General features: G+C 38.1%; 1 protein-coding gene across 6 annotated transcripts in view; it reads right to left on the bottom strand.

Annotated features, from left to right (window-relative positions):
- Positions 1-27146, bottom strand: part of LOC119776993 (poly(rC)-binding protein 3-like) — a 133273-nt gene that overhangs the window by 19555 nt on the left and 86572 nt on the right. For all 6 annotated transcript variants that reach the window (XM_038275715.1, XM_038275718.1, XM_038275719.1 and 3 more), the window contains exons 5-9: positions 26401-26433; positions 13687-13803; positions 9464-9595; positions 9087-9215; positions 4818-4892 (exon numbers count right to left, since the gene is read on the bottom strand). In XM_038275715.1, the coding sequence (XP_038131643.1) occupies positions 4818-4892; positions 9087-9215; positions 9464-9595; positions 13687-13803; positions 26401-26433 (486 nt within the window). The remainder of the gene's footprint in view (positions 1-4817; positions 4893-9086; positions 9216-9463; positions 9596-13686; positions 13804-26400; positions 26434-27146) is intronic.

Genomic DNA, 27146 nt, shown 5'->3' with positions numbered 1-27146 from the left:
TAGCTCCGTCCTCTTTGGGAAAATCATCCGGATGTCAGCTGACCACATGACAACCCGTTCTGCTAGAAGGCACACAGACTGACGGATCTCCGTCCTTGAAAACATCTCACAAACCAAAGTATTTTAATGGACCTTCAGGGAAAAAACTTGATCAATTCAGCCATTTTTGATGTTGTTTTTTTTAGAAGCAGCTAAATACAGCTAAATAAAACTTTATATAGAGAAGATTTGACTCTGAAGGCTTTGCTGCCTAATTAATATATAATTTTATGTCATTTGTTTATCGTGAATCTTTCAGGCATTTAGACAGAGATGGTTTCTAAACAACTAAACTAAGTGTTCTTGTTAATATGGCATGAATGATAAACCTTTCTGCTGTGGCCTAGACGTCTGTGATACTGGTCTATACTGGAAATCAGAAGATCTTCAACACAAAAACAAGTGACTTCATCCGGAACAGAAGAGTCAGATGTTTCCAGATGTTTCATAAGCTTGAAGACAATCAGAACAACCATGTCTGGGTTCTAACCTTCTGACCCAAACTGTGCTTCTTAGAAGGAAGGAACATTTTTATTTTTCAGGAACTTCTCAGGAACCACAAAGTTCAACCCTCGTAGAAACTAGTTGGAGCACCAGTGTACATGCCCACAGTGGGACCAGCTTAACACCAACATGGGCTCAGAGAGTTCTGATGGACCTCAGGAGGCAGGATTTAATGTTTGGTTTGTTTGTTTTTTACTTTTTAAAGAGAAGAATAATTGAGATAAATCATCAAAAGACTAATCATTAAGACAACTATTCCGGTTTATTCACCCTGTTTCTCCTGCAAATATCATTTAAGGTGTTGACTGAAAACCAAAAAAAATTATAAAATCGATGAAATCTTATAATTATTTCTTTAATACGCAGACAAATAATAATAAAATATTTTTTCAGATGAATTTATGAATTTCATTTTTATAGTTTAGTGCACAGGTGTCAAACCGGTTCCAGAAAGGGCCGTGTGGCTTCAGGTTTTCTTTCCAACCAAGCAATATCACACCAGACTTCAGTCACCTCATCAAGTGAGTCCAATCTGAACAAGATGACTTGATGAGAGGACTGTAAATGTATTTATTTATGTATCATTAGACTGATCAACCTATGTATCAGTAGGTTAAATGTTTATTCATGTTCTCTGCACTGACATTCAGGGATCTGCTGATCAGCTCTGCAGCAGCGATCTGCATACAGGCCTGTAGCTGCACCCCCACAGATACACAACAAAGAGACTTTTAGCAGGAACCAAAGTTAGACACAAGGAGGGGCCCATAGACCCCCTATAGGGACAAAGTCAAAGCAGAGTTTCAGCAGCAGCCTCTTCCTCATACCTCCAGCGTAATTTTCATCACAGAAAGCTGGGAGCTAAAAGAGCTTCCCAGGAGAAAGTCGGATCTCTCGACAAAACAGAGGGAAAAGCAACAGGGATGCTAAAGGCACATGAAGCAACGTTTCAACCCAGAAATTCCTGAAAAGATGCAAAAACTGGAGCATAAATGACTTCCCTTTTCTAAAACATTAAAATTATGTTCTGGTGAATTTAAAAACAAGGTTTACACAATGTTTTATTTTCACTTCCACTCCAGGCTGTGGTGGCGAGGAGGAAGCTGAGCTTAAAGGTGAAGGTCGAGGTTCTTCCAAGCATCACCAAGGATCAGAGGAAATGGATTCTGACTGGAATAAACAGAACTTTGATATAAATAAGTCTAAATGAGCTTCCTCTGCAGGGCAGCCAGACTCTACAACAATGATGAGGTGAGGCGCTCCTCCACATCTACACCAACTAAAGCCTTGCTTACATTGTATGATTTTTTTGCCCTTTTCGGTCTGATTCTCCAGTCGTGCCAGAATATTTTGATCGGGCCGCCTTTCAGCCTGATCCTACATCATGTAGTGTACAGGGGGTAATGGGGGGCGATAACCCTCTCACAACCACCTCACGATCAAGAATTGTAAGGTCAGGAGAAAATCAAACCTTGGATTTTTCCAGGAATACTTGGAGAGTCACTGAGCAGAGGCTATGACCTTCACTGAAGATCTCCACCACTGTCAGAGTCTTAGTTTGTTAGTTCCTGTTTTTCTTGGTTTTCCATTTATTGTCCTCTGCTGCCCTCGTGTGTCCTCTTTCCCTTGCTCTGTTTTCTGTCACCTGTTTTCAATTCCCTCGTTAGCTCTCTCTTTGTCTCTGTCCCCTTTAAAAGCCCTCCCTCTTCAGTTCCTGTTTGCTGGATCCTCGTCTAACTTCTGTCTGTGTTCCTCGTCTCTCCCTGGCTTCTAGTTTTGGTTTTCCCCTGATGTCTGCTTGGTTCAGGTGCGTTAGTAGTTTTCTGTTGGACTTTGATTCCTGCCCTTGGATCTGAGAACTTCAATAAACCGACTTTAATTCACCTCTGCCTACTAGTCTCTGCATTTGGGTCCTCCATACAAACACCGCCTCATGACAACCAACATGATTTACCCCCTAATTAAAGTCCAGAGGGGGTTAAAAACAGTCCAAACTGATTTCAAAATCAGCAGAAATGAGTGACATGAATCAGCATCTCCAAGCTGCATCACTTCATCAATCTTTCCATCTTTGCTCCTGTTGGTGATCTGTGTGCTGCTGTTCAGTAAGCTGGTGAGGCTGGCAGAATGTTCTTTGATGCCTGTGATCTATCTAGATGTCTTTTTAAAGTCTGCTGATCCCATGGTTCAATCTAACGAGCACTTCAAAAGACCGACAAATGAGATTACAAAAAATGTTTCTCTGATTCTTTCCAAAATGGATAAAAACCTACAACAACCCTGACATTTCTCCAGACTCCCACATGAAGCTGAAATGGGGATAAACCAGCCTTTAAAATGTATCCCTGTAGTCTTTTAGCTTAAACTCTCAATACAATGAAGAAATACATATATTTAGGAATTAGGCTAAAATCTGGATTTTACATCTTGTTAATTTATTCAGACATAATTAAATGAGTAATGTCTTTTATAACTCAAACATGTCTTAGTGTAGGTGTTTAAAATCTATAAATATGTCTTGGAAATAGAATATGTCTAATAATAGTTTCAGAATAATAGAGCTGAAAATAAAAAAACATTTTTCTTCCTTTAATAAACCCCGCCCCTTTCCAGCCAACAATTCATCATCCAATCACATCCCTGTTTCTTTGTTCTTATTTTCTTCAGTCCACCTTGGTTTAATTTCACAGGGGGGGACATTTCATCTAGCATCTATTTAAAATACTTTTATTTTGGTTAAAAATACAAATTACAGCCGATCAAATAACAACTAAACCAGATGTAAAAGCATCCCAGTTTGAAAACATCCGCTTCCCAAGAGACTCTGAGGAGCAGGGAATAAATTATCTAAGGACCTAAAATAATCCATGCTAATAGATATAGAACAGTAACCTGAAATATAATTAGGAATATTCATTGCAGCAGCCACCCCCCAACTGATAGAGGGCAGCACTAGGAGGGGTTTCAGACCGAATATTGCAGGAACTAGTTTATAGGAAAATGTCTAAATTTGCACTGTCACATAGAGATAGCAGCCTTAAAGGGTAAATCACAACGTTCACCTGCTTTACCAACCAACACCTTCATTATGTCTTCAATCAGGGTTAATGTCAAACTAAAACATCTACAGCTTTTTTTCTCTCAGCCTGTATCTAACAGACATTTCTTAACGTTGTTTATGCATAATGTTTGTGTCTCTAACGATGTGATTAATTATTTTTCTAATCATAGAATCACAGCTCTGCACTGTTTGCACAGCAGAAGCAGATTTTTGTAGGCTTTCTTTATTTATCTTAAATTCATAAAAAGATAAATAAAAAAAACTCTTATTCTTGGTTTCTGAGCATAACCCAGCCTTAATAGGCCTTTCCCTGTTGGAAAAAAACCCTCTACTATAACTAAGTTGTATTAGATCAGGCTAAAGTCTGACTTTTATTATTTTAGAAAATAAGATAACAACTTTTCAGTTCAACAAAATGTTTATTAGTGCTCGCTAAAAATGTTACCTAAGCAAAATGTTACTCTAATGGTAAAAGAATTTTACTCTAATGGTAAAAGAATTTTACTCGTACTCTATTAGAAGAAATCTGGGATAGGGGACAAATATTTTCCTATAATCATAAGTCTAAACTAAAATTCATTGAAATAGATTTTTAAGAGAAGGTATAAATATACTGAGTTGGTATAAACTGGATTGATAAAAGTAGATTTTTTTTTTCTAAATAGGATTAAAGATTAGTGGGTATTACTTGAAAAAGCTGTGTCTTGAAAAGAGTTTTGTTGCAATTTAAAAAATTTTGACAGTTAAAAATCCTATTTAGATTTTTTTTTTTCAATGAACAAAACAATCAGCTATCAGTAAATATTAAACAGGAAATAAGAAAACAACTGTTTTAGATACGTAATGTTAGTTATTGCAGTATTAATATGAGAATACCTAGAAAAATACTGCAAACCAGTGACAAGGATATAAATCAGCCACTGTAAGTAAATTGCAACACATTACTAAGGCGTTAAACTTGTTGAAATCCTCTGATTATGCATCCCTGAGAATTAAGGGAATAAATACATAAAGAATGTGTTTGAGGATGAATGAGGTCCTGTAATCAGAACAAACAGTTCAGTGATTTTCTGCTCCCAGCAGATTCTTTCATGCAACTGCTTTGATTTTCAATCCAGGTCATTAATAACTCCTGAATGAGACAGTCTTTGAACTAGTAGCCAAACAAAAAAAAAAAACAAAAAAACCTTATGATCATCCTCTGGTCGCTCACCTGGTTTCCAGCCAGCAGCACAGTACCTGGAGTCTGACTGGGCCGGTACGGAATGGTTGCCCCCTTTGGTGGAGACTAGAGCGGAAGTGGGAAAGGACCAGATGGAGAGGGGGGGAAAAAAGACAAATACATGAGAAAAAATGAGAGCAGAAAGTTCATTAAACATGTACAAATATTCATTCCTCAGTTTTCTTTTTATGCCACAGCTTTTTACACTTCAGTACCCGATGCAGAAAGCGTCAGTTTCTGCAACAAAACACCAGGTTTTACTGCATATAACTCATTATAGTTGAAACATGCCCCCCTCCACCAAAAAAAAAGAAATAAAAAAGAAAAAAGAAAATCTACTGCTGCTGTGTTTTCTGTTTGCCTTCACTTGGCTCAAAGATGCATTTCTTTGTGTTCCAGCCTGCAGGTTTTCAGTTAAAATGAAACAATCCCACTGGACCTGCATACGGGCCGGGTGTTTGTGTCCTCTTCATGGTCACAGACATCAGAACCGAGGCTGCAGCTCAGTGTCGTTGGGTTAACAGTCAAACTATTCTTTCTCTTTTACTTTTATCTGTATCCTTCACCTCCATCTCAGACAGCATGTTTTCTATTCCAAAATAAATCAAAGACTTGGATGGTTGCTCAGCTCCATTCGGTTTTCTTTCTCTCGGGGTGACTGATGTAACCAGGGAACATCTAACAAACATCCCTGTTTCAATGCATCATTATAACCAGTCATAAACTGGCTTTGCTTCTGTGTTTGGCTCTGAATGTTCGACGTGTTCAGAGTCACGGTAGTTCATAGGGTGCTGGTTGTCGGTAGGCAAACAAAATTTTTGCATCTTTTACAGATTTAAGTTCCTCACAAAACACTTGAAAACAAAAGTAAAATGAGCATCACAATTAATTTAAAGCCTTTCTTTACAAAATGTTGTGTGATCATTAATCATGACAGAGGAATTAAAGCAAAGGTGTCACACTCACAAACAGGTACAAAATCAAATCATTAAATCTAGAATAAAAAAATAGGTTTACTTGTATCAAATGTACCATTTATTACCTTCACCAAGGAGGAAATTTTAAGTTGAGTTTGTTAATTTTTGTCCATCCTTCTGTGTACAGCATAGCTAGAAAGGTTAGGCAGATTTAAATGAAATTTCCGCAGTCCAAGGAACAATCTATTTAATTTTGCTGATGATCTGCATCATAATCCAGATGCAGGATTTTTTTTTAAAGGATTCATTAACATTATTCAGCAGAACAAGCAGTTCTCCCCTAAAAAAGAAAGTGGCAGCAGTGACTATTGACAGCTTCAGCATCAGACTCAAAAAAGTCCAGAAGTGTTAAACTGAAGAGACAAACACAGGAAAGGTGCTTCATGCATCGCTCAAAGTCTCGATCTGCTGATAAAACAAGAAAGCAGAGGGAATGAAGGTGAGAGAAGAACCACCTCTAAAATGATGAGAGCTGCTGGACAACACATGAAAAACCTACAGTGGGATGCTTCCCTGACTGTAATGGTGTTCTAGAATTATCCATTCAAAAGTAAAAAATATGAAGTGATGCCAGGGTATTTAACAAAAGCAGAATTTTTGGATATATAGGTTTCTATTACTCTAATTTCTGACCTAAAGATATGTTGATACTCAAAGATTCTCTCTCTCCTTACTATCGTTGCATCTATGCCATCTTCTCATCACAATGACTACTGACAGTTTTGCATGTGCGTTTGCTCCTGATTTAAGACCTGCTAAATATGCAAAAACTGTACTTCCTATCTGCTTCAGGTTTAAAAAGAATCCTACTAAGGTGGGTAAGTGTTTATATTTACATGTTCACCCCCCCAGAATTTTGCCGTTTTTGATGATCAGCATATGGTATCTGCATAATATTTGTGAAGGCAAACCTGCTAACTGTATTGCGGCTGCTGCTCTGCTAATTTCATAGATGAATTCTCACTGCTCCCATTGCCTGGTTAGTAGTGCAGCTTGAGAACTATCAAGTGTTTTTATTCATGCAAGTCTTTAGTCGATCTGCTCATAGGTGTCCAGAGGACCAGAACCAATTAAACTGAGAAAATATTTTTTTTCTGTCCTCCTTAGATTAAAAAAAAATTGCCTGAAAACTTGAGATGTTCAGAAACTGTTGGTTCCTTTAAATCAGGAGAGAAAACATGAAAGTTTACTGCAGTACATGTTAAACATATATTTCTATTTGTGTGATGATTTCTCATTTTTTTAAGCTTTGCTTAACTAATCTTTCATCCATGTAATGCATTGGATTCTTAAAATCTTTTGTTCTCATTTTAAGCATGCCAAACAACCGTGTTTAGGATTGATGTCATACAAAGGAATTTTTCCTTAGAATGAACGGTCCTCTGGAGATCCTCTCCTGTGAAAACATTCAGTCTGTCGGGCTTATTCTGCAGTATTTGTTGTCAGCTGTGGTTTCCTGTCAGGTAACCAAAGGCCTCTTTAATGATACTCTGCACTCCAGGGAGATCGAATTCCCCAAACCCTCCTAACATTTTGTGAAGAATGTTTTTCTCATACATTGTTACAAAAACTAGAGATCTTCTGAACATCTTTTCTCCTCCAACAAATGCAGCTAGAAAACAGCTTTAATGTTCTGCTGATAATGATTTTAGAATAGGTTTTAGCCAGAGCTGCAATCAATGGATAATAACAAACAAAACAAAACCAAAAATGTTACCAATTTCTGTGTAAGAATCAAGTTTAATCTTTTGCTTTCTGACTCTGGTGTGTAAATCTGTCTCTAACACAGATATGGAAAACATTTCTTCCCATCATTTTAATAGATCAACTTGAACTGACATTAAAATGTTTCTTTGTTTTCCTAAACTAAGCCCTGCTTTCAGATAACCGGGCTGATAATATCCCATCAAGAAGGAAAAGGCGATAAAAGAATTTCAAATCTGAAGTAAAGCTTTGAATAAAGGGATGAAGCAGCACAGACACTTAAAGGTAGATCAAATCTAGATGAGCTCAGCTGTTTTCTTTTCCATTCTCCCCTGCCAGGTTTGGATGCTTGGAATACCGATGAGCTTCTACAGACTTTGATTTCACTGTTTCCACTTTTAGTTTCCAGTGTAAAGCTCCCCCTGATGACTGCAGCCTCTGATTAATACAACCACAAACTGGAGGTTAGTGTTTCCACTCTGAAGATCATTGGAGAGGTGGACAGCAGCTGAATGAGACTCTATTATGTGATGTTAACAGATATGGGGAAGATAAAGGTAGTCAATAAGTCTCCTGCAGATCTGCTTTCTGCTAAAACATCAGGAGGCGTCACTGAAAGCTTTTTCTAATAGTGGGAGAATGGAAACTAACTTGTGTCCAAGATAACAGATTAAATCAGCTTTACTTAATGAGGTCTGACCAATTGTTCAGTTTGTTCCTCTTAATTATCATTCTACCTGTGGGAGAAAACAGCTGAGAAGGACCCCCTGAACCTGATGCTGCCCTCACATCAGCTCAGCGCTATAACGAGCTTCAGCTCCTGTTAAGCTGTCAGCTCATCCGGCTTCTGTTCCCTCATTGTGTTATTTTTGACCACAAAAAGCCACCATATATGACCTGCTCAGCAGCAAACAGCTGAGACATGGGGAGCAACCTGATGGGGCTCCTCCAGAAGAGAAACGCATTTCTATCTACTGGATATTTCAGAAATAAGTAGCCCCAGGAGTATTAGCCCAGACGGGGATTCAATTTGAGTGAAATGACTAAAAAAGACTGTTTGCTATGTTATTACGGTCAATTAAAACAAACTCAGCTTGAAGTTCTGTAGGATCCAGAACATCACCACAGCCTCTTCAAACAGGGCAACAACTTTTCTCTGAGTTAACCATTGCCGAGTTTACCTCATGTGCTTCCCTTTTTTGCAGCACAGAATAATAACATGAAACAAGTATCAGCAACTGTACTTCCTCACCAGATGTATCCGTTTTTTAAGCTGAAAGGCTACTTTATAAAAGAAAATAAAAGCTTATTTAAAACCTGTTCCTTTTCCTGTTTCAGACCAGCTGAGTTTTAAACAAAATCAAAAGCCACAACATGACTAAAGGTCAACAGTGACTCTCATTAGATTCTAAATTAAGTTGTTGCATAAAAAAAATAAATAAAAAAATCAAATTGTGTTCATACAAGCATCAGTGAGTGACCCTGTTCAAATTCTGAGATGTAGGGTTTCTATTCTCTCCCTTGTTCCAGTCACTGAAAAGGATTTCTTGTCTGCTGAATGAATCCGATAAAAACTTACCTCCAGAATAACGGTGCAGATGAGTTTAACACACTGGATGATGGCATCCTGGCCTCCTGATATCGTCACCTCCCTCTCTGTGGAGTTGGGGAGGAGGTCACCGGCTACCTGAACCTGGGCGCCTGTAGTCTACACACACACAGAGAGGTTTCAGTTTACATGTTTCCACCAGAAGAAAAAAAAAACTTTAATATAGAAGCACCATGTTATTCCAAATGCTTTCAAGTTAAATAGAAGCTGATGAGGCCCAAAAAGTATTATTGAAACTATTCATCCGGACAGATTCATGAAAAGTGGAGAATCATCTCCATCTGATTGCAGTTAATCTAAAGAACAAACCTCTAAGTTAATCCTGGTGTCTAAATGAGTCGCCGTACCTCTCTGATCTCCTTGATCTTTGATCCACCTTTCCCGATGAGGGAACCACACTGGCTTGCTGGGATGACCAACCGTAGGGTGACCGGAGGTTTGCTGGTCACTGTGCCGTTAGCTACCAGAGCTGCCAAGTCCTGAAAAGAAGGGAAAACAGGAAGCAGACAGATTTAAACCTGTTTGGTTTTCTCCTCTCCTGTATCAGAGTTCCTCCAACTGTCAATATGGAAGCAAACCGTGTCTTATTAACCCTTAATGTACTCTGTGTCTGGTCCGTTCCAGTCCACTCGGCTGTGAACCCTGCAGTAAATACATGCCAATTATAATCAATAAGTACAAAATTTCTGTGCGACTCAATTCCATGTTTTGCCTGATGCAGCAACTAAATAACAGTTGAGCTACGTCAAAAGAAAATAAAAAGATACTCCAGATAAATTATGAAGTATGGACTCCCTTAATGTGAAGTAGAATGCTAAATAACTAAATGCTACTAAACTAAATAATTCACAATTTTTCTGGTTCTTCTATGTGTCTTTTTAGTTCACTCATTCTTAAGGTCTGGTCTATGCTCAGACTGCAAAGTAGTATATCATAAATATAATGTTATTGCAATATCAGTTTGAGAAATATTTATTGAAACAGGCTGTTTGGAATGCAAATTTTTTTTTTACCAATATATTCCAGGTATTATTAACCTACATTTCTTCATGCTAATATAATATTTAGGCATCCGGGCAAAGTCCCAGAGCTCAGATTGGACCCTAACGAAGGTTATAGATTGAAAAAACACAGAGAATAAGGTGAAGAAAGATTGATATTTTTCGAATTGAGAAGTAAAAGTAAAAGCTATAAATAAAAGATAGAAGATATATTAAGGTTATATTTTGTAGAGACTCCCTTTAATAGATCCAAAGTATAAGAAGATGAATTCATTCACCAAATAGGGCAGGGCTAGGAGCAAGAAATAAGAAAAAGTCTCTTCAGAATAAGTTTAATGTATTTGACTTGACCATGAATGATAATACAGTTTCCTGAATTATGTTCCAGATTAACATAATATCAGTTCTGCACAGAGAGGGACAGAGACAGTCACCGATATCAGTAAATGTCTGCTCTGTGATTTTATTCAGCACACGTTCTGCTGATGGGCGACTCAGACGAGGCAGCGCTGCTATTTACATTCCGCCTCAACGTAATTGATTGAACCAATCGTATTAAGAGCTGGTGGTTTAGGCCGTTATTTATTACCTGTGTTAATTAAAGAAAGAGGTTGGACTGGACAGAGGAAGGGAGGAAAGCTGTGTGGGAGATGGGATGTAACGAGGAAAGAGGAGGAGGAGGGAGGCTGGAGACAATTAAAATGTCAGAAAATGACAGAAGTCCTGCTGATTACAAAGTGAGTAGATTTAGAAAGAGGAGTCATTTAAGGGTGATAAGACAGAAGGAGATTTTAAGGAATTAATAGCTGTTGAAGCTAATTCAGCTCCACCCAACCGGTTCTGCAGCAAGCAACACTTGGATTGTTGAGATTTTTTCCACCTTCCATTGCAAAAGCAGCTTTGGGCTGAATTATAGGGTCTTAATTATTAAAGGATGCAACCAATAATTAATTATAACCCTCCTCTTTTGTAAAACTACATACTCAAAGCTACAGTTGTTGTTGTGAACTAACAGACTGACTGCAGGTCATTTTTGAAATAAGATCTTTGCCTTATTTATGACCTCTTAGACAGCAGGAAGAACAGATTTTTGGTCTGCCCTTTTAAAAAGGAAAAAGCTTCAAGACAACCTGCAGGCCTGTTCATTTCAGCTCTGTTGGAGTAAATATGCCTTTTATTCACTGGAAAGAACGAAACTTCCCGTCTGCATTATTTACAGTTGCTGATGGCAGTTATGGAGGCAAATGCAGAAGAAAACAGGCTGTGATCAGCATTAGAATTAAACCAAAGACAGACAAGTGGGAGAGCTGACTGCTCTATAAACAATAATCTTTCTCTGACCAGACCTCTCTGTGACATGGCAGACAACATGGGTATGCATGTTGATGACCTCACTGACAGACAGGCAGTCTGCTACTGCCGTCCGTCCGTCCATCCGCCCATCTGTCCATGACAATATGATCCAGTCAATATGTATATTGATTTCCTGTTGCTGCAGCTCTAATCTGGATTTCCATGGTCAAATCACTCATTGCGATGAAGTGAACTTAGCTTCTTATTTTCTGGACAAAGAGTTTGTAGCTTTTTTTTTAAAGACATCTCGACTGGCAGTCTTTTAGATCTTCTGAAGGTCTTTGAGGGTTTTCCTGTGGATTTTGGTTTCTTTGTTACTCAGTTTCAGTCAAACCCTAAAGTTATTGTTGTTGCTTTTGTTGTTGCCATAAAGAGGATTCAGAGATTGACAGAGAGCAGGTCCAGTGCATTATGTATGCAAAGCAGCAATGAGGTTAGTGTATTCATGACCCCCTGCAGGTTTGGAAGATGGGTTGATAATGGAGATGTCATATACCTGTGACATCAAACAGAAATCACTGAATTCAAAGTTCCTCATTTTAAAGATAAATGGTTATGCAGGCAGACAGAAAACCAGCCTTAATGTTAGTAGAACCAGAAAAATCTCAGCCCTGCTTTAATCCTTTGATCAGATCCTCTCGTCTTTATAATCTCTCAATTTCACTGTCATCAAGCTTTCATGAAACCTGCTCTTTCTTCATCAACTGGTTTTACTACGTCTCTCACTCTCTTCAAAAGGCTTGCTGTCACCTGTTCACTGCTCTATAAAACTGTCCTCTTATTACATTGATCAGCTGCTCTCCTTCTCACACTTCCTGTGCATCTTATTACCATTTAGGATCACTCAGGTAAAAAAATAAAATTTGTCAGCTTTACTTCTGTACCGTGCAACCTGATCAGGGTTGTTTCACTGGTTTTTCAAGCACCTGTCTAAAGGACAGACGGAAGATTTCTTGAAGTAATTCTCCCAAATGCATCCTAAAACCAGGCCTGCTCTAAATCTGAAGGTGGAGGACATTTTGATTGAGCAAGTTCTGATCAAACACCTCCAAACCAGCCTTTGCTAATGTTTATGGTCAGGGGTGTCATTATAATTGTTGTAACAGAACCAAAGGACCAGCCAGGTTTATTCAACACTTCTGGAGTTCTGGATCCCTGCACAGATACGGTAAGCCAGGAAGGTCAATTTAGTTACAGCTTTAAATACTCACCTATATTTGTCCCAATATAATCAAAGTCCAAAATGAAATATAAATAATACATTTAAATAATACAGCTCATTTCAAAAGCACTAATACCCGTTAGACTTTTGTACTTCTGTCAAAACTACAAATTAATTCTATTTTATTGAAGGTATTTTCTATTTACAGTCTGAGGTTGATGCCCATTTGTCAATACCAAAACCAGCTCAGTCCCTTACTTTAACTCTAACGTGCTTCCCTGTCCCACACCGTAAGGCTGCCCCCACCGTGTTTCACCATATAGAGGTGACTTCAGATGGATTTGTAGAGTCTGATCTCCTGCTCTTCTTCACATATTGACACTTCGGGCAAAAAAATAAATAATTTAACGTTGGTCTCTTCTGAGTAGAGCCCCCAAAGACAGCAGGCTCAGTTGATTTCATTTAAGGATTTCAACATAAATACATCTGGAAAAAAAAAAAAAAAAAAACACGCTGTATTTTTTTTAGATTTCTTTTATTTAAAAAAAAAAAGCTGCTACATTTTTGACATTTCTGAATTATTTTGTAATCTCATGAAATCATAATCAACTACACCAATAGAGTTCAAAGATAATCATTATTTTTGAAAGTTCTATAATTAAATTAACATTTTAAAAAGTTTCCCAATTTCTCAAGAAATCTGGTTACCCACTGACCTTATGAGTTGTTTTTTTTGACAGACACTGTGAAAACAACAAAATCTTAAGTTTTTTCCAATTTTTTTAGGCAACTCAAATTTGTTTGGTTTTATTTTGAATTAAGGATGCTGATGTTCGAGCCATAGAGCCACAGTTTGTTTATTAGGGTCTTAAAGCCATAAAATGGTGACTAAGCATGAATCTGTTCCATCTAACTTGTTGGTTTTTAATGTTCGTGTACATGGATCAATCCATTTGTTGGGTCAAATGGTCCCAGTAAATCCAAAGGATCAAAAATGGGCAGAGGTCGCCCTCTCCATGCTGTTGAAGTGTAAGTGTGTGTGTTCAGTGTGTACCTCCTCCAGTTTGAAGGTGATCATGGTGAAAGCTCGGAACACGCAGTCCGTCGGACCTGTGATGGTGATGATCCTCTCTGGACAGGAACCCTCTGAAATGTTGATCCTGGCACCGCTCTGTTGGGTTGGGCAGAGATGGAGGAATGGGGGGAGGGGGGTGGATTAGGACAATTTATTGGTTTTTGGGAAGTGGGAGACGAGAGGGCAAAGAACGGAGAGGTAGGGAAGGAGACAGGAGATGATGATAGTTATGCAAGGAAAAGGAGTCGCAGTACAGGACCAGAGTTGTGAGTGATGGAGGGGTGGATGTAGGTTAATGGATACATGGAAGAGAGAAAAACATTAGTGGGAGGAAAGGAAATATGAGCAGAAACAGAGGAGAAGCACTACTTCTCCTTCACTACCTAAGAGACACTCTTCCATGATGCTGGAACAGAGAGGGACTCCAAGGAGGCTGGAAAAGGGATATAAGGATGAAGAGGAAGAGAGGGGGGGAATCATCAAGGAAGATTTAAATAAAGGGAGGACAATGGACAAAGATGTGACTGATTCCCAGGAACAGGAGAGAACAAATTTATTAAAGGAAGAGGAGAAGGAAGAATGAATGGAGAGGGAGGGGGCAAGGGAAAGGATCAAGAGAGGAGGAGAGAGACAAGGCAGTGCAAATATTTGAGGAGAAATAAGAGAAGGTGAAGATATAGAAAAGGTGCAGTAATAGCCGTCTGGAGGAGGATGAAAGAGCCAAAAGAAGGAAATTGAAGTGCCAGTTGGGAAATTATAGATAAACAGAGTCGATTACAATTTATGGTAGGATTAAATTCCCTCTGACGATCCTCTTTGATCTGGAGGACAAGTTCTGGTCTGGTTCGGTCAAAGTCACAGACTGAAAGCAAGCGGAGGCGAGTCTACACTGTAAAGTACAACAGTATGCACATATATCTGTATAATTAACACATCCGAGCGTGTTACAGAGGTCCAAATAATACAATGTTTGCCCAGTAACGCAGGACAAACACACAACAAGGCTGAGAAGTTAACCTTTAATCTAGATGCTGGTGAAGATTCTCAGTCATCCAGGTCATAGTCATTCCAACAAAGTTAGAAAACAATCCACTGGACTTTGTTTCCAAGTTTGAAGATGTTTCACTTCCCATCCAGGAAGCTTTTTCATTTCAAAATGTCATAAATAGGGTTGAGTATAGAGTGGTGTATGCAGTTCACTGCAGTGGGGAATGCTCTGATCTTTACATTAGAGAAACCAAATAACCTCTCCACAGACGCATGGCCAAACACAGAAGAGGAACCTCCTCTGGGCAAGACTCGGCTATACAGCAACACCTTATGGACAAAGGACATTCTTTTGAGGACCAGACTGTTCACGTTTTGGACAAAGAAGACAGGTGGTTTGAGAGGGGCGTGAATGAAGCCATGTTAAGAAAGAAAGAAAACAACATTAGAGGGGTTGGATTTAGGGCTGGGCGATAATTTAATAACGATATATATCGATCGATAGACGTGTGGCGCAATAGAAAAAAAGAGAGTCGATAAAAGTTCGATAAAAAAGAAACGCAGTTTTAGTCACTACTTCCTTCCAACCAATCACAATCGCGGACCCAGGCACGCCGTCACAAAGCGCCGCCCTCTCAAACCACAACACAGAGCATATGAAGATGTTGCAGCAAGGAGAGGCAGAGGAAATTGTTTCAAAGAAGGGTTTTTGTAGTTCGCCAGTTTGGCAGTATTTCGGTCATGGCAAGTCCACAGTCAACAAACCACAGTCATCTGTAAAATGTGTGGGGAACCAGTGAAAACGAAGTCTGATAACACAACCAACTTTTTTTTTTTATCATCTCAGCCGCTCACACCCGCAGGAGTACGAGCTGTGTAGGCCCCGACGCGGCTCTCCTCAGAGGAATCTTCGGGAATTTCGGGAAAATATATATATATATTCAGTTCTGGGCATTTTCCCACGTAGTTCTAACAATTGAGATAAAAATGCTGAGGGGCCAGAAACTTCAAATTAATAACTCAGGTTAAAGCAGGAAACGGGGGCGGCGGTGGGGGGGCATTTATTTATTTGTTATATTTATTTTGGTCACTTTAGTTTATTCTTTGTCAGTACTTAATAACATAACCCAGGTCTCTTAAGTTATTTTTCTTTAAAACAATTCTGTTATGGTTAAAAAAGTTGGTTAAATAAAGATTTAATTCGAAGTCTGTGTTTATGTTTTTTATTAAAATTAAATCATTTAGCAATATTATAAAAAGTCCAGGCAGAGCTGCACATAAAAAGGCTGTGAGTTCATCAGTCAGGTTTAATTGGACATTTTCATACTTTGGACAAACCGGACCTTTTGTAAGTTTGTGAACCCGGCATCAGGTCGTCTTAGCGTGCGATACACGAGCATGACCTATTTATCAGATACATCAACCCTAATGGTTTCCAACAGAGTGCGGTTTTTAAAACACTAGAGACACTCTTATGGTATTTTAAAGTCTGTTTACTGCTGATCGAACAGAAGATATGGAAACCATTTCACCCACAGTGGTCCTTCTAGCCACCCTTCCATGAATTATTCTCCTAACTCCTGATCTCATTACCTCCTACCTTTCTTTTTCCTGTCCTCATCTTCCCTTCATTCATCTGCTTTTGCCCCTCCTGTATTTCCTGTCTTCATAAAATCAATTCCTCTCTACTGAAGATTTTCCCTCTCTTCATTGCAGAGAGGAGTTGAATTTCAAGCAGCTCTGTAGAAAACATTTGGTTTGACCTAAAGGATGGTGTTCAGGGTGGAGATGTGTTTGTGTTGTTCCTACAGAAGCCTTGAAAGGCAAGAAAAAAAATCTAAAGTATTTTCAAATTTCTTTTTGTTGAACTCTGGCCCATAAAGCAGGTGATGTTTTGGGAAGCTTATTTTCTAAGGCAAACCAAATTAAGCTTTCCTAAAAAGTGTGTCTGAAAAACAGGAGCTTATAATTTTTTTAAGTTTAATTCATCATTTTATTTTTATTTTTTTCCTCCCACTGAAGCCGTCAGACTCCTTCTCTAAACTCTGGCAGGTTGAGAGTCTCAGCTTTTTTTCCCACTTGCCTTTCAGGGCATCCATATAAATATCCCACTGCCACTAGTTGGACATTCAAGACAAGAATCTTGCCTGTCCTTGTGATCTGCTCTGCTTTACGTTTCAAACAGATATGTTTATATTCCACTAATTAAAAGGAGAATTCTGAATAATTTCTCATTGGGTTTCATGCGTGATAAATTCCTAAAAAACCCACACAAAAAACTTTTCTGACAGTATTTCCTCATGAGTGACACACCTTTAGTTTGATGCCGAATGCTCATCTCGTTGGATGCAGACAGTTTCCATGACAACTTTCAGTTCAGATGTGTTGAGTGTGAATGAAATATTATCCAATCAATGATCCAAGTATGAGAAATAAAGCAGCTATAAGTTTTAACTTTATGTTTGTCCCATTTATTTCCAAGAAAACCAGGATGGAAAAATTTAGGCATAAACAGCTATTCAGTGATTTTTAAGATAAATTCAACTGAAAACATATAAACTTACAAGTTTTAGAAGACCTCTATCTAAGCTAGCTTCTACTGACTCTTAATCTGAAAGAAATACTTGGTGTAAAGCAAAACAAATGCATAAAATCTAATCCTTAGAGTGGAATTTGGTTGCTACCTTTCTGTGATTCAGAATATCAGGGTTAAAATTAGTACAACATAGATTAAACATTTCTATCAAAATCATTCCCTTTTCAAAAATTATACATCAACAGAGGGTGTTACAGAAAATAAGTATACATTTTACTGAGCACCATCCTATTTTACATGTTTGTGGGCGGAATCGAAGCAGACCAGCCTCCAAAAAACAGCTGTTTCTCCTGACAGACTGAGGAAAAGTGGAAATCATCTCCTTCTAATTCCAGATTCAGTGTTTATTTGATGATCATCTAAAGAAATAAACACTGATAGACGCTTAGCGTCTAAATGAGACGCTGCACTGATCTTCAGCAGAAGTCCTGCACAACTGTTGAGCTCTGGGAGTTGGTAGCAGACCATGAATACAGAGGAAGGTCTGATACATTAATGATAAAGCATCTACTGCTCTCCGCTCGATCTTAACAGCTCATTCACAAAACAAGTGGCACCAATGATGGACCTGAGCTGTCAAAGAGATGTAGTTTAGCACTCCTCCAATAGACTGCAGCTTTCCTTTCCCAAACTTACTGGATCATAAACAACAATCAGCAGAGGGAGAGAAAAAAAACAAAAAAAAAACCAAAAGGACATTATTGAAGTTTTACTAAACAAGTTGCAGGAATCAATTAACAGAACAAACCAAAACCTTTAAAAATCATAGCTACAACTTTTTTCATCAAATCCATAAATTTTTCAAAAATCATACAGTACTGGGAAATAAAATTATGAATTCTAATGTGGAAAAAATATTGTGTATAATTAATTGTTTAATAAACTTGTCTGGTCTTAAATATATAAATATTTACTTCTAGTTATGATGCAACATTAGCACAGAACCGTAGGTTAAAGCTGAGTGAGACAAAGTTCAGGCATTTCCAGGTCCTAGTAGCTCTGAGCTGAGGAATGTCTTCTTCCTACTGTTATATTTCTCAGATTTAAGCCAAAAAACTAAACAGAAGTAAAACCAGTGTAAACATTACCCAAGCTTTTTAGCCTTGGTGCCGATTAAAGAAAGCAAAGGGGCTCAAAAGCTAAGCTGAGGTTTCTGATTTATTTCTGGATTGGCAAGTTAAATGTTTGCCAAGTTAAGTATCAGCAGACCTGGCATCCAACCTTAGATTGCCCTGGATGGACTCAGAGCGTTTCCTCCTTTGGATAAACAACAATAGAAAGATGAATGCTGCTGATTCAGAGATGAGAACAGATTTTGCAGCCTTGAAATGAGGTGAAACTATTAAAAAAGCTGAGGAAGTTTAGCAGGTGTGAAATTAAGTAATTACTTCCCAAATCACAGGAAGGTCTCAAGTCAAGAATGGCAAGTCCCAAGTCACTTAATGAGCTACACCTGAAAAGTTAATGATGGGAGGAAACAAACTATTCTGATTAATATCATATATTTTTGTTTATATTTATACATTTGTGACTTTAAAGATAGCATAAAGTCATTATATGTAGGACACCCAACTCCAAGTATTTAACGAGTCATTATGAGCTATACGTGAGCCGTTAATATGGTATAGAAACAACTGGTGCAGATCATTGTTTTTATTTCTTAAGTATCACTTTAAGAGGTCAATTTTCAGACTTTAATTACCATATCAAGTCATTTTAACTAAGCCTAAGTCAAGTCTCATATCAAATCTGTAACTTAAATCTGAGTCCACTCAAGTCATCGAGTCAAACATCTCTGGTATCTAGTAGGGTTGTCAAAAGTATCGATACTGAAACGTTGTATCCGGATACAATACTCATTTTCAAAAGTATCGATAGAGCCATCTAAAGTGCAGAATAGTGGAAAATGCACTTTGTGAACACTGTGCGATTGAATAATTCTGTGCATGTTTCAGTCTCAGGCTTTTTTTGTAACAGGTGCAGCTGCTGAGAATTATTTTTGTTTAACTGGTTTGGCTAGTGTCATTGTTATGTCTGCAAAGCATAGCCAAGGAAGCAACACTTAATTTTAATTTTGTAAGTTTTTTATCAAGCTTGCTTAATATTGTGCACAGCATACAACCTCAAAATATTATTCCTATTGTTTTTTATATTTATTTCTTGTATTTTTTTAGTAGTGAAAATATTTCTGTTGAATTTTAGAGTCTTTGTTTTTATTCTTGTGGTATCGAAAATGGTATCGAGTATCGAATAATTTACTTAGTATTGGTATCGAGTTGAAAAGTTAAGTATCGTGACAACCCAAGTATCAAGTATTTAAATCTTAATAGAAAACTTTAGCTAGCCAGTCTCAGGACTCCTGTTAAAGCTGCAGAAACAATAAATGGATGAGTGAGTTTTTAAATTAGGAGGATTTTGTTTTTCAAGCAGCTGTCCCCCATTTCTCCTCGACTAAATTAACTGGCTCTGATTGACGAGGAACTGGGACCTTATGATTCTCATCTAGCCCTGTCTTCGTCCCATCAGCCCACTTCCCTCCCCCGTGTCGTCCTAATGAGGGCAGCAGCACATCGCTGTGCTGTTTCAGTGTGGGATGCTTGTCTCCATTACTCTTCATTTGGAGAGGAGGGATGATGGACAGCCATGTCATCCAACTGGATTACTGAGCTCTGTTCTGCTTTATTAGGTCTTCTTGTTGCCTCAGTCTGTGTTCTCCAGGCTCCAGAGAAGCAGATGTGTGCGGACATCTGTGTTTTCGGAGCTGAGATGAAGAACAGCAATCTGACATTAATGCTTTTACTGACTTGATGAAGAGGGACATTGTCTTCTTCTGTTTGTGTGCTTCCCTGTTTATCATAACATCGGTTCCTGAAGGCTGGGTTTTGATGAAGAAGAAGATCTGAAACATGTGTTTCCGTATGAAATTCGCTTGAGAAAATTAATATAGTTCCTTGTTTTTGAATAAACAGCCTTGGAGAGAGTGAATTTCGCGGATAAAAAAAGAAGGCACATCTTAGAAATGAGGTGAAGCTGTGTCTTAAAGTGTTTTTTGTCCTTGAGAAGTAAATATCTCTTTAAATATTCATGTTTCCTGTCTGAGCTCCACTGAAATTAACCAAGGAAAATAATCTGCTCTCATCTCATCTGCTGGTCCAGGGTTTAAGTTCTCATTATTTCACATAAGAAGGCTATTCCATTTGTCTTTTATCTTTATATATTTTTTTTACTCTTCTTGAATAAATCTAAGGTGTTTTTTTTTTTATTAAAAATTATTTCCTGCAGCATAAACAGAGAGGGAGCAGAATTCAGAGATCTTGTCCAGTCCTACTAGGAGGCCACCATTGTGATGATTCGCCTTCATTCGCCTACGACAGCCAATAAGCTTTGAACGATGACTCCATGAAAGCCAATCAGCATCCAAAGATCATCCTAAAAGGCCTCAGATCCACAACTCGTCTAGTACCTAGTGTGCAGGCGGTGATTGCGCTGTGTGACTTCATTCAGATTACCCAGTTTTAACTCACCTCCAGCCCTCCCCCACCATCGTAGCTAAAACTTCATCAGAGTTTCATTCCTCCCGGACTCTTACTTGAACCGGTCCAGCAGAGGACCGCCATGTTGAGCCTGGTTCTACCAGAGGTTTCTTCTCAACGGGAAGTTTTTCCTCTTGACTTTCGCTTCATCCTTGCTCATCATGGACAGGTTCTCTCAACCTGTGTTATCCAAACTGGACTTCCATCTTCCAGGTCCTTGAGAGAAGCTCTAGTATCAGCTCATGCAATCCACTGGATCTCCCCACAAAGCTCAGCAGACCGCCTCGCTAACCAGCAGTCTACAGACTGACCAACTTCATCTATCTCCACTCCACCACCGGTTTCAGGCCTGTACTTTAATCCTGTTCATCTATAAAAATTAAGTGCTATGTTTCCTGCCGAGGTCTGAGCATTGAAGACCAAGTAATTGTATCATTACATTTCTTCTAATTGTCTGTTCTCTCCATCTGAGTTTTTCAGGTTGAACTGGCTTTAGATGAAAGAAGAAGCAGAGTACAAAGAACGAAGGACAAACAGGAGAGAAATGTCAAACTTTATTTTGGAAAAAAAAAACACACAAAACAGGGACAACTAGAAAAAATGACAGTCTGAAAATGAGAACAAGAATGAAGAGAAGGAAAGAACACGGAGGAGCGTAAGACAATGAAACCGGGCCCATTTCTAACAGCCAGCCGTGGCTCCATTGGCTAAATGTGAAGGAGGGGATTTCACCTTAAACCATCTAATATTGGCCACTGATTCACCAGTAGTGAGAGATAAAACAGAGCCTATAGTTCATGAACTTCTGGACATAATTTCACTTTATCCATTATTTAAAAAGTCACTCTGACTGCATTGCATCAAAACAGCCCCATAATATAACGGAGGTGACAGCAGTGGCTTTATGGAGCAGAGCAAACAGGTTCTCCAGCTGATGGTCTAAACATGGAGCCATTAAAGAGCATAGACTGTCCACACTGAACATGCTCCATTCAATGAAACCTGTTCTACAGAACCATGAGGTCAGAATCACTTTATAAAAGCTGGACCAGAACTGCACAACATTGACTTGTAGAAGCAGCAGTAAGATGCTTCTGTTTCCAGTCATGAAACTGATCAGGTGTTTCAAAGACGTCGCCAGAAGCCCAGCCAGCTGTTAGGCTCCTACTCTATTTTACAAATTTCTCCTTAAACGCTTGGGTTCACATTACAATCAATCTTCGTCACAATTTTTTGAGGATACAGAATCCCATGAAATAAGAAATACTACTTCCCCTTTTTAGCGCTGTCACACTTTGGGTTTTGGTGTTGAAAAATCAATAATCAATAAATTTATTTGACAACAAACATTTATCTTTAGAAAACTGCATCTCTCAAGGTTTCATCTTAGAGCCTTTTCCTTTATGTTATTCTTGAGGACCAACTGATGGTTTACTAAGGTCTCATAACAGATTCATGCAGGAATTTTCACCCTTTGCACTGCAAAAAAATGAAATCTAAATAAGTCATTTTTTCTTAAAATAAGTGTATTTTGTCTTGAATGGAGGAGGTAAGTGAGATACTTTGCCAAGACAACTCCATTGTCTTATTACAAGTGCATATTATCTAAATATCTTATCTTACCTACTAAAATTAAGGGGGTATATACTTGATTTAAGAAATTTTTACTTATTTCTAGGGTGTTTTTCCAGTGTGGATCCTAAACACATTCTAATTAGATCAGACAACATAGCTATAAATAATAAGAAGCCTATACTATGAGTACTTTTGACGCAAATACCAAATGAAGCTGCTTCCATCTTAAAAACATCACCAGAATCAAGGGATTCAATCAGTTTACTGTCCAGCTGTTAGATTACTGTTAGAATCTGTTAAATCAACAGAGCAGAGTTGTGACCATGGTCATCAGATGGAATAGCAATAACAGCGAGACATTTCAACACGAAAACAAAGAAAGCATCAGAAACCATTATATTAATAATAGACTAATTTTATCCCTTTTACTTTGCTGTAAAATCTTCCAACATGATTGCATCAGACGGTGAGGCTGATGGTCATTTTTATTGTTAACCCACTAAATTCAAAGCTTCTTTTCAAACTATGTGCTGATGATTACAGTCTTTATTATTAATTATTATCTCTTTTTATTCAATTATTTAACAACATTTTCTCTGTAGTTCCAATTTTACTTTATTTCAGATCTGTAATTGACAACAGAATAGACCTAAATGCTTTCATATGCATTGACTGTTTACTGTCTGGAAGTCATTTTATGTGTTTATTCTAATCAGAAATAACCTGTGTTCATACCATTGGACATTTTATGCCTGATTAATCCATATTTTAGAGCTAAATGATGTAAGAACCACAGGTTTATTGTTTAACCATAACTTTACATTAAAATTGCTAGCTGATGTACTTTATATTTACACATTCTGTTTCTCTGTTGCACTGCATGTTGAGGTGATTGTTGTCATTTCTCTCGGATTCTTGTTTTCCACCTCCTTGTTGGGGGATCATTTTAGTTCCAAAGCGACTCCTCTCAGGGAGGCTTTGCATCTTTGCTCTGATATATAAATGTTGGTATTCACAGCAGGTGTTCAGAACATTGTGAGTCACTGATGAGCCAGAGTTCTGCTTTCTCTGAGATGAATGCAAACTATTCCAACCTATCGATTCCCATGTCTAAGTATTCATGTGGCTGCAGCTGCAGCCTTATTACAAATAAAAGTCTTCTCAGGAGATGCAAGAGCAGCCGTTGATCGGGGAAACATTATGGAAATAAACCATGGGAGTTCTGCTTTTTAATGAAAGTATTAGAATTTTGGATGAATTTACAGACGTTTGTAGTCAGCGATGAGGATCATAATGCTTGGCTGAACAAGCTTCTTCTGCTGGAGATTTAAAAGTTTTATGAGAAGCACAAAGATACAGAATTCTTCTGCTTTGCTGTTTAGTTTTACTGCTTCAACTCAGAGAGGAATGGATGAGAAAGTATTTCATTTTTAAGGAGATAAAAAAAGATACTTACCCCCTAAAACTAATCGGTTTTTCTTAGTTGTTAGTGATAACTGGAAATGAATCTTTAACATCACAAGGGAGGAAAATTCACTCTTATTTGCTACATTGTTTTAATTTCACAACATCATACTGCCATCACCGTGTTTGACTGAAAGTAGGTTTTGTACTCAACAAATGATGGAGAAAACGCCTTCCTAAAGGTCAATTTCTATCCCATCAGTCCATAGAATCCTTTCCCTTAAAACTTTAGGATCATGAAGATGTTTCTGGTAAATATAGCAGTGTTTCCATTCAAGTGAATTTTGAATTTTAAGCAAACTTCTGGAAGTTTGATAAAAAGCAAATGCAAATGTGCCTCGTTTCCGCTGGTCTTAAAGCAAATTAACCAAGCGGAATATGTGATACATCATCGACTACATTTTGGCCTCATGCATGCCCGTAATAAACAGGAAGTAGAGGCTGCAATCTGTTGGAGCTCATATTAGAAATGGAAAGTTTTAATAAGTGTATTGCTACTGAGAAAGCTGTTCTTATGTTAACATGTCGGCTCATAGCTGACATGTTGGTTCCAGCAATGTTTACCCTCATAACAGGAAGATCCAGGAAGATGCTGACATTAGAAACAGCTGATCAGTCATGCAAGGTTAAAATTCGCTAAGTCAGAGCTAATCAAAGAAAGTGTCTCCATCTACTCTTCTGTGCATCAACGCTTTTTCACAAAAGCCAAAAACCAACTCAAGCGAGAAAAAACTTTTTTTCCCCAAATTTGCTGTTTCCAGTAAGCTTTTCTGATGCAATACTTAAAAATACATAAGAGAAAAAGCTGATGGAAACACCCCTTATGGGACAGGTCTTTTTGTCAACAGCGATTCTGGACCTTAACTCTCCCCTGGAGGCCATTTGTTTTTCAGTCTTGAAACAAGCCTTGATGTACCGTATTTGGAAATGTATTTAAGTGCAAAATAAGCTTCTCTCCTTTATCACTTACTGTAGCCAGGCAGGTATTGCTATGTTTGCTGGGAATTGTTGTTTACAGAGTCTATAATGAATACCAATGTGGTCAGCAAGGTGGCTAAATAAAGTGCAACCGAACTCTCCGGATGTGCGTCATATTTCATGCAACGCAGAACATTACAGATAATCTGCTGGTCCTCATGGGAAATACTGTCTTCGTTCAGGCAAAACTATACAGTTTTTGTCCACTGGGGGGAGCCAAAAGCGACTAACACTGAAAGTTTTGAAGAACTGCTTTAACCTGAGACATTAAAATAAAGCTTAATCTTCAGGTGATAAATCAACCAATGAAATAAAAAGAAAATGATAAGCAACTTCACTGAGTGAAATCAGCTATAACCTGAAGAGTAGGTATCCTTTAGTGACCTTTGACCTGTCTGGAGTTCAGTTCAATTCCATTCAATAATCCCAAAGGGAAATTCAGAGGTTGCAAACCTCTGTGCTGCAGGCTGAAGATTACTACTCTAAAAGTTTCTCAGTCATCCAGCTCATGGCAACCACAAAACAGGCTCAAATTGGAAGGCAACCCAGAATTTTGCCCTTTTTTTTTATAAGAACCAAATCCTGGAACAGGCCAGCACACACCAACCACCTCCCCTCATAACTTGGCGTGCAGCTCCATGTCTCAACAGGGCAGCTTTAAAAGCCAAATTCTCCCTGCAGAACAGGACGTCCTGCAAGTTTTCCTCCATCCCAGTAAAAGTTCACTTGATTGACAGCAGACCTCTAACATGCACTAATTCCTCCTGGTGATAAACACAGTTGCACTCTCATCTTAACGATCATACATCATATTTACAGCTGCTTTTAGCAAATGAAATTGGCATTCTAATAGAAGCAGGACTCAGACTGTATTCGATGGAAGACATTTTTAGGCACATGTCTAAATGCCATTCTATGTACTATTCTATGAACTGTTGGAGAGGAAAAAAACTGCACTGTTGAAAGAGGCAATGTTTATAAAGTGTTTATTTTTCTTCTCGCTGTGCTTTACTATAATCCCATTTGGTCTGATTTATAATTTTTTTCCCTCCATTTCATGCCTGCCTCTCTGACATGGATGCTAATGCAAAGAAAGAAGACAGATACCCACTACCCCCAACACCCCAGACATATCTTTTGATGCTAAAAGAGATGTTTTATTTTCTAGAATCACAGCAGGAGCTCCGAAACAGCGCACACCTTGAGCTATTTATTTTTTCATTCTTCAGATCTATAGAAACAGTTCAGTAACATATTTATCTGTGCTCATTGAACGCTCTGATTGAAACTTTTACTACCGGGCCTTCAGATACGGGCTACAACAGAAAAAAAAGAAATGTCTGAATGTTTTATGCATGGTAATGTATATATAAAACCATATGTATGTATATAAGGAAGCTGGATACGGCACAGAGAATTAAACTAATACCTCTCACTTGTCATTGTGTCATGGAGGATCGCTGCAGCGGCTGTAATTAGCCGAACACATGTGAGCTGCATTTGAAGGGTTGTCATGGATCAGCAGTAGAAGATGAGGAGGAGAGATGATGAGGGGCTTACCTCTTCTCGTATTCTCTTCACGGTTTCTCCTTTCTGCAGAGAGAGGAGCAGAAAATAACATAAGGTTCTTGACAGGCTTTAAGGAACAGTGCCGAAGTGCTCGGAGATAATAAAGGCTTAATAAAATGCTCCATTAATGACAGAGCAGAAGAGAATGATTCTGTCTATTAAACCAAAATGTTTATGTGCATCTTAAATGAAACTAGACTCTTCTGTTCTATAAAACTTCTCACTTTAAAGATACTGGAGGTTTATGGTTATGCAAAGTCAAACCCATCATACGGTCTATTTGGGCATTGATTAATTAACATATTACTCACTAATCAATAAAAACAGTTGAATACACAGGGGAATGTTAAGCCTTATTGGCTTTCACTAACTCCTCCTGGGTGGATCACACAACCTACTTTTTCAAATAAAAATGTACTAACAGTTTGCCGCAGCTAAGCATCCAGAACAACGTGACTAAAGGAGCAGTTTCTTGTGTGTGTGTATTATGTACATGTGTGTTTCTTTCTATTTATTTTAATCTTTTTTAATGCAGTTTAATCCTATAATGATTAAAAGTGTTTTTACATTTAATATATGATATATGATATAGGATATCAAACCTTTCCAAGATGGAATTGTTACTTCAGAGCCAAAAATTCAGTTTGAAAAGCAAATTCATAACATTTTCATCTCTTTTCTGTATATTCAATGAAAATATTTCCTCCCCAAAGAATAACATTCTTGTATTTTATATG

This window comes from Cyprinodon tularosa, unplaced genomic scaffold (genome assembly GCF_016077235.1).
Source record: "Cyprinodon tularosa strain WSP-4 unplaced genomic scaffold, ASM1607723v1 ctg975, whole genome shotgun sequence".
Taxonomy (NCBI): Eukaryota; Metazoa; Chordata; class Actinopteri; order Cyprinodontiformes; family Cyprinodontidae; genus Cyprinodon; species Cyprinodon tularosa.
The sequence above is the reverse complement of the archived record's forward strand: the minus strand, read 5'-3'. Positions and strand labels throughout refer to the sequence as shown.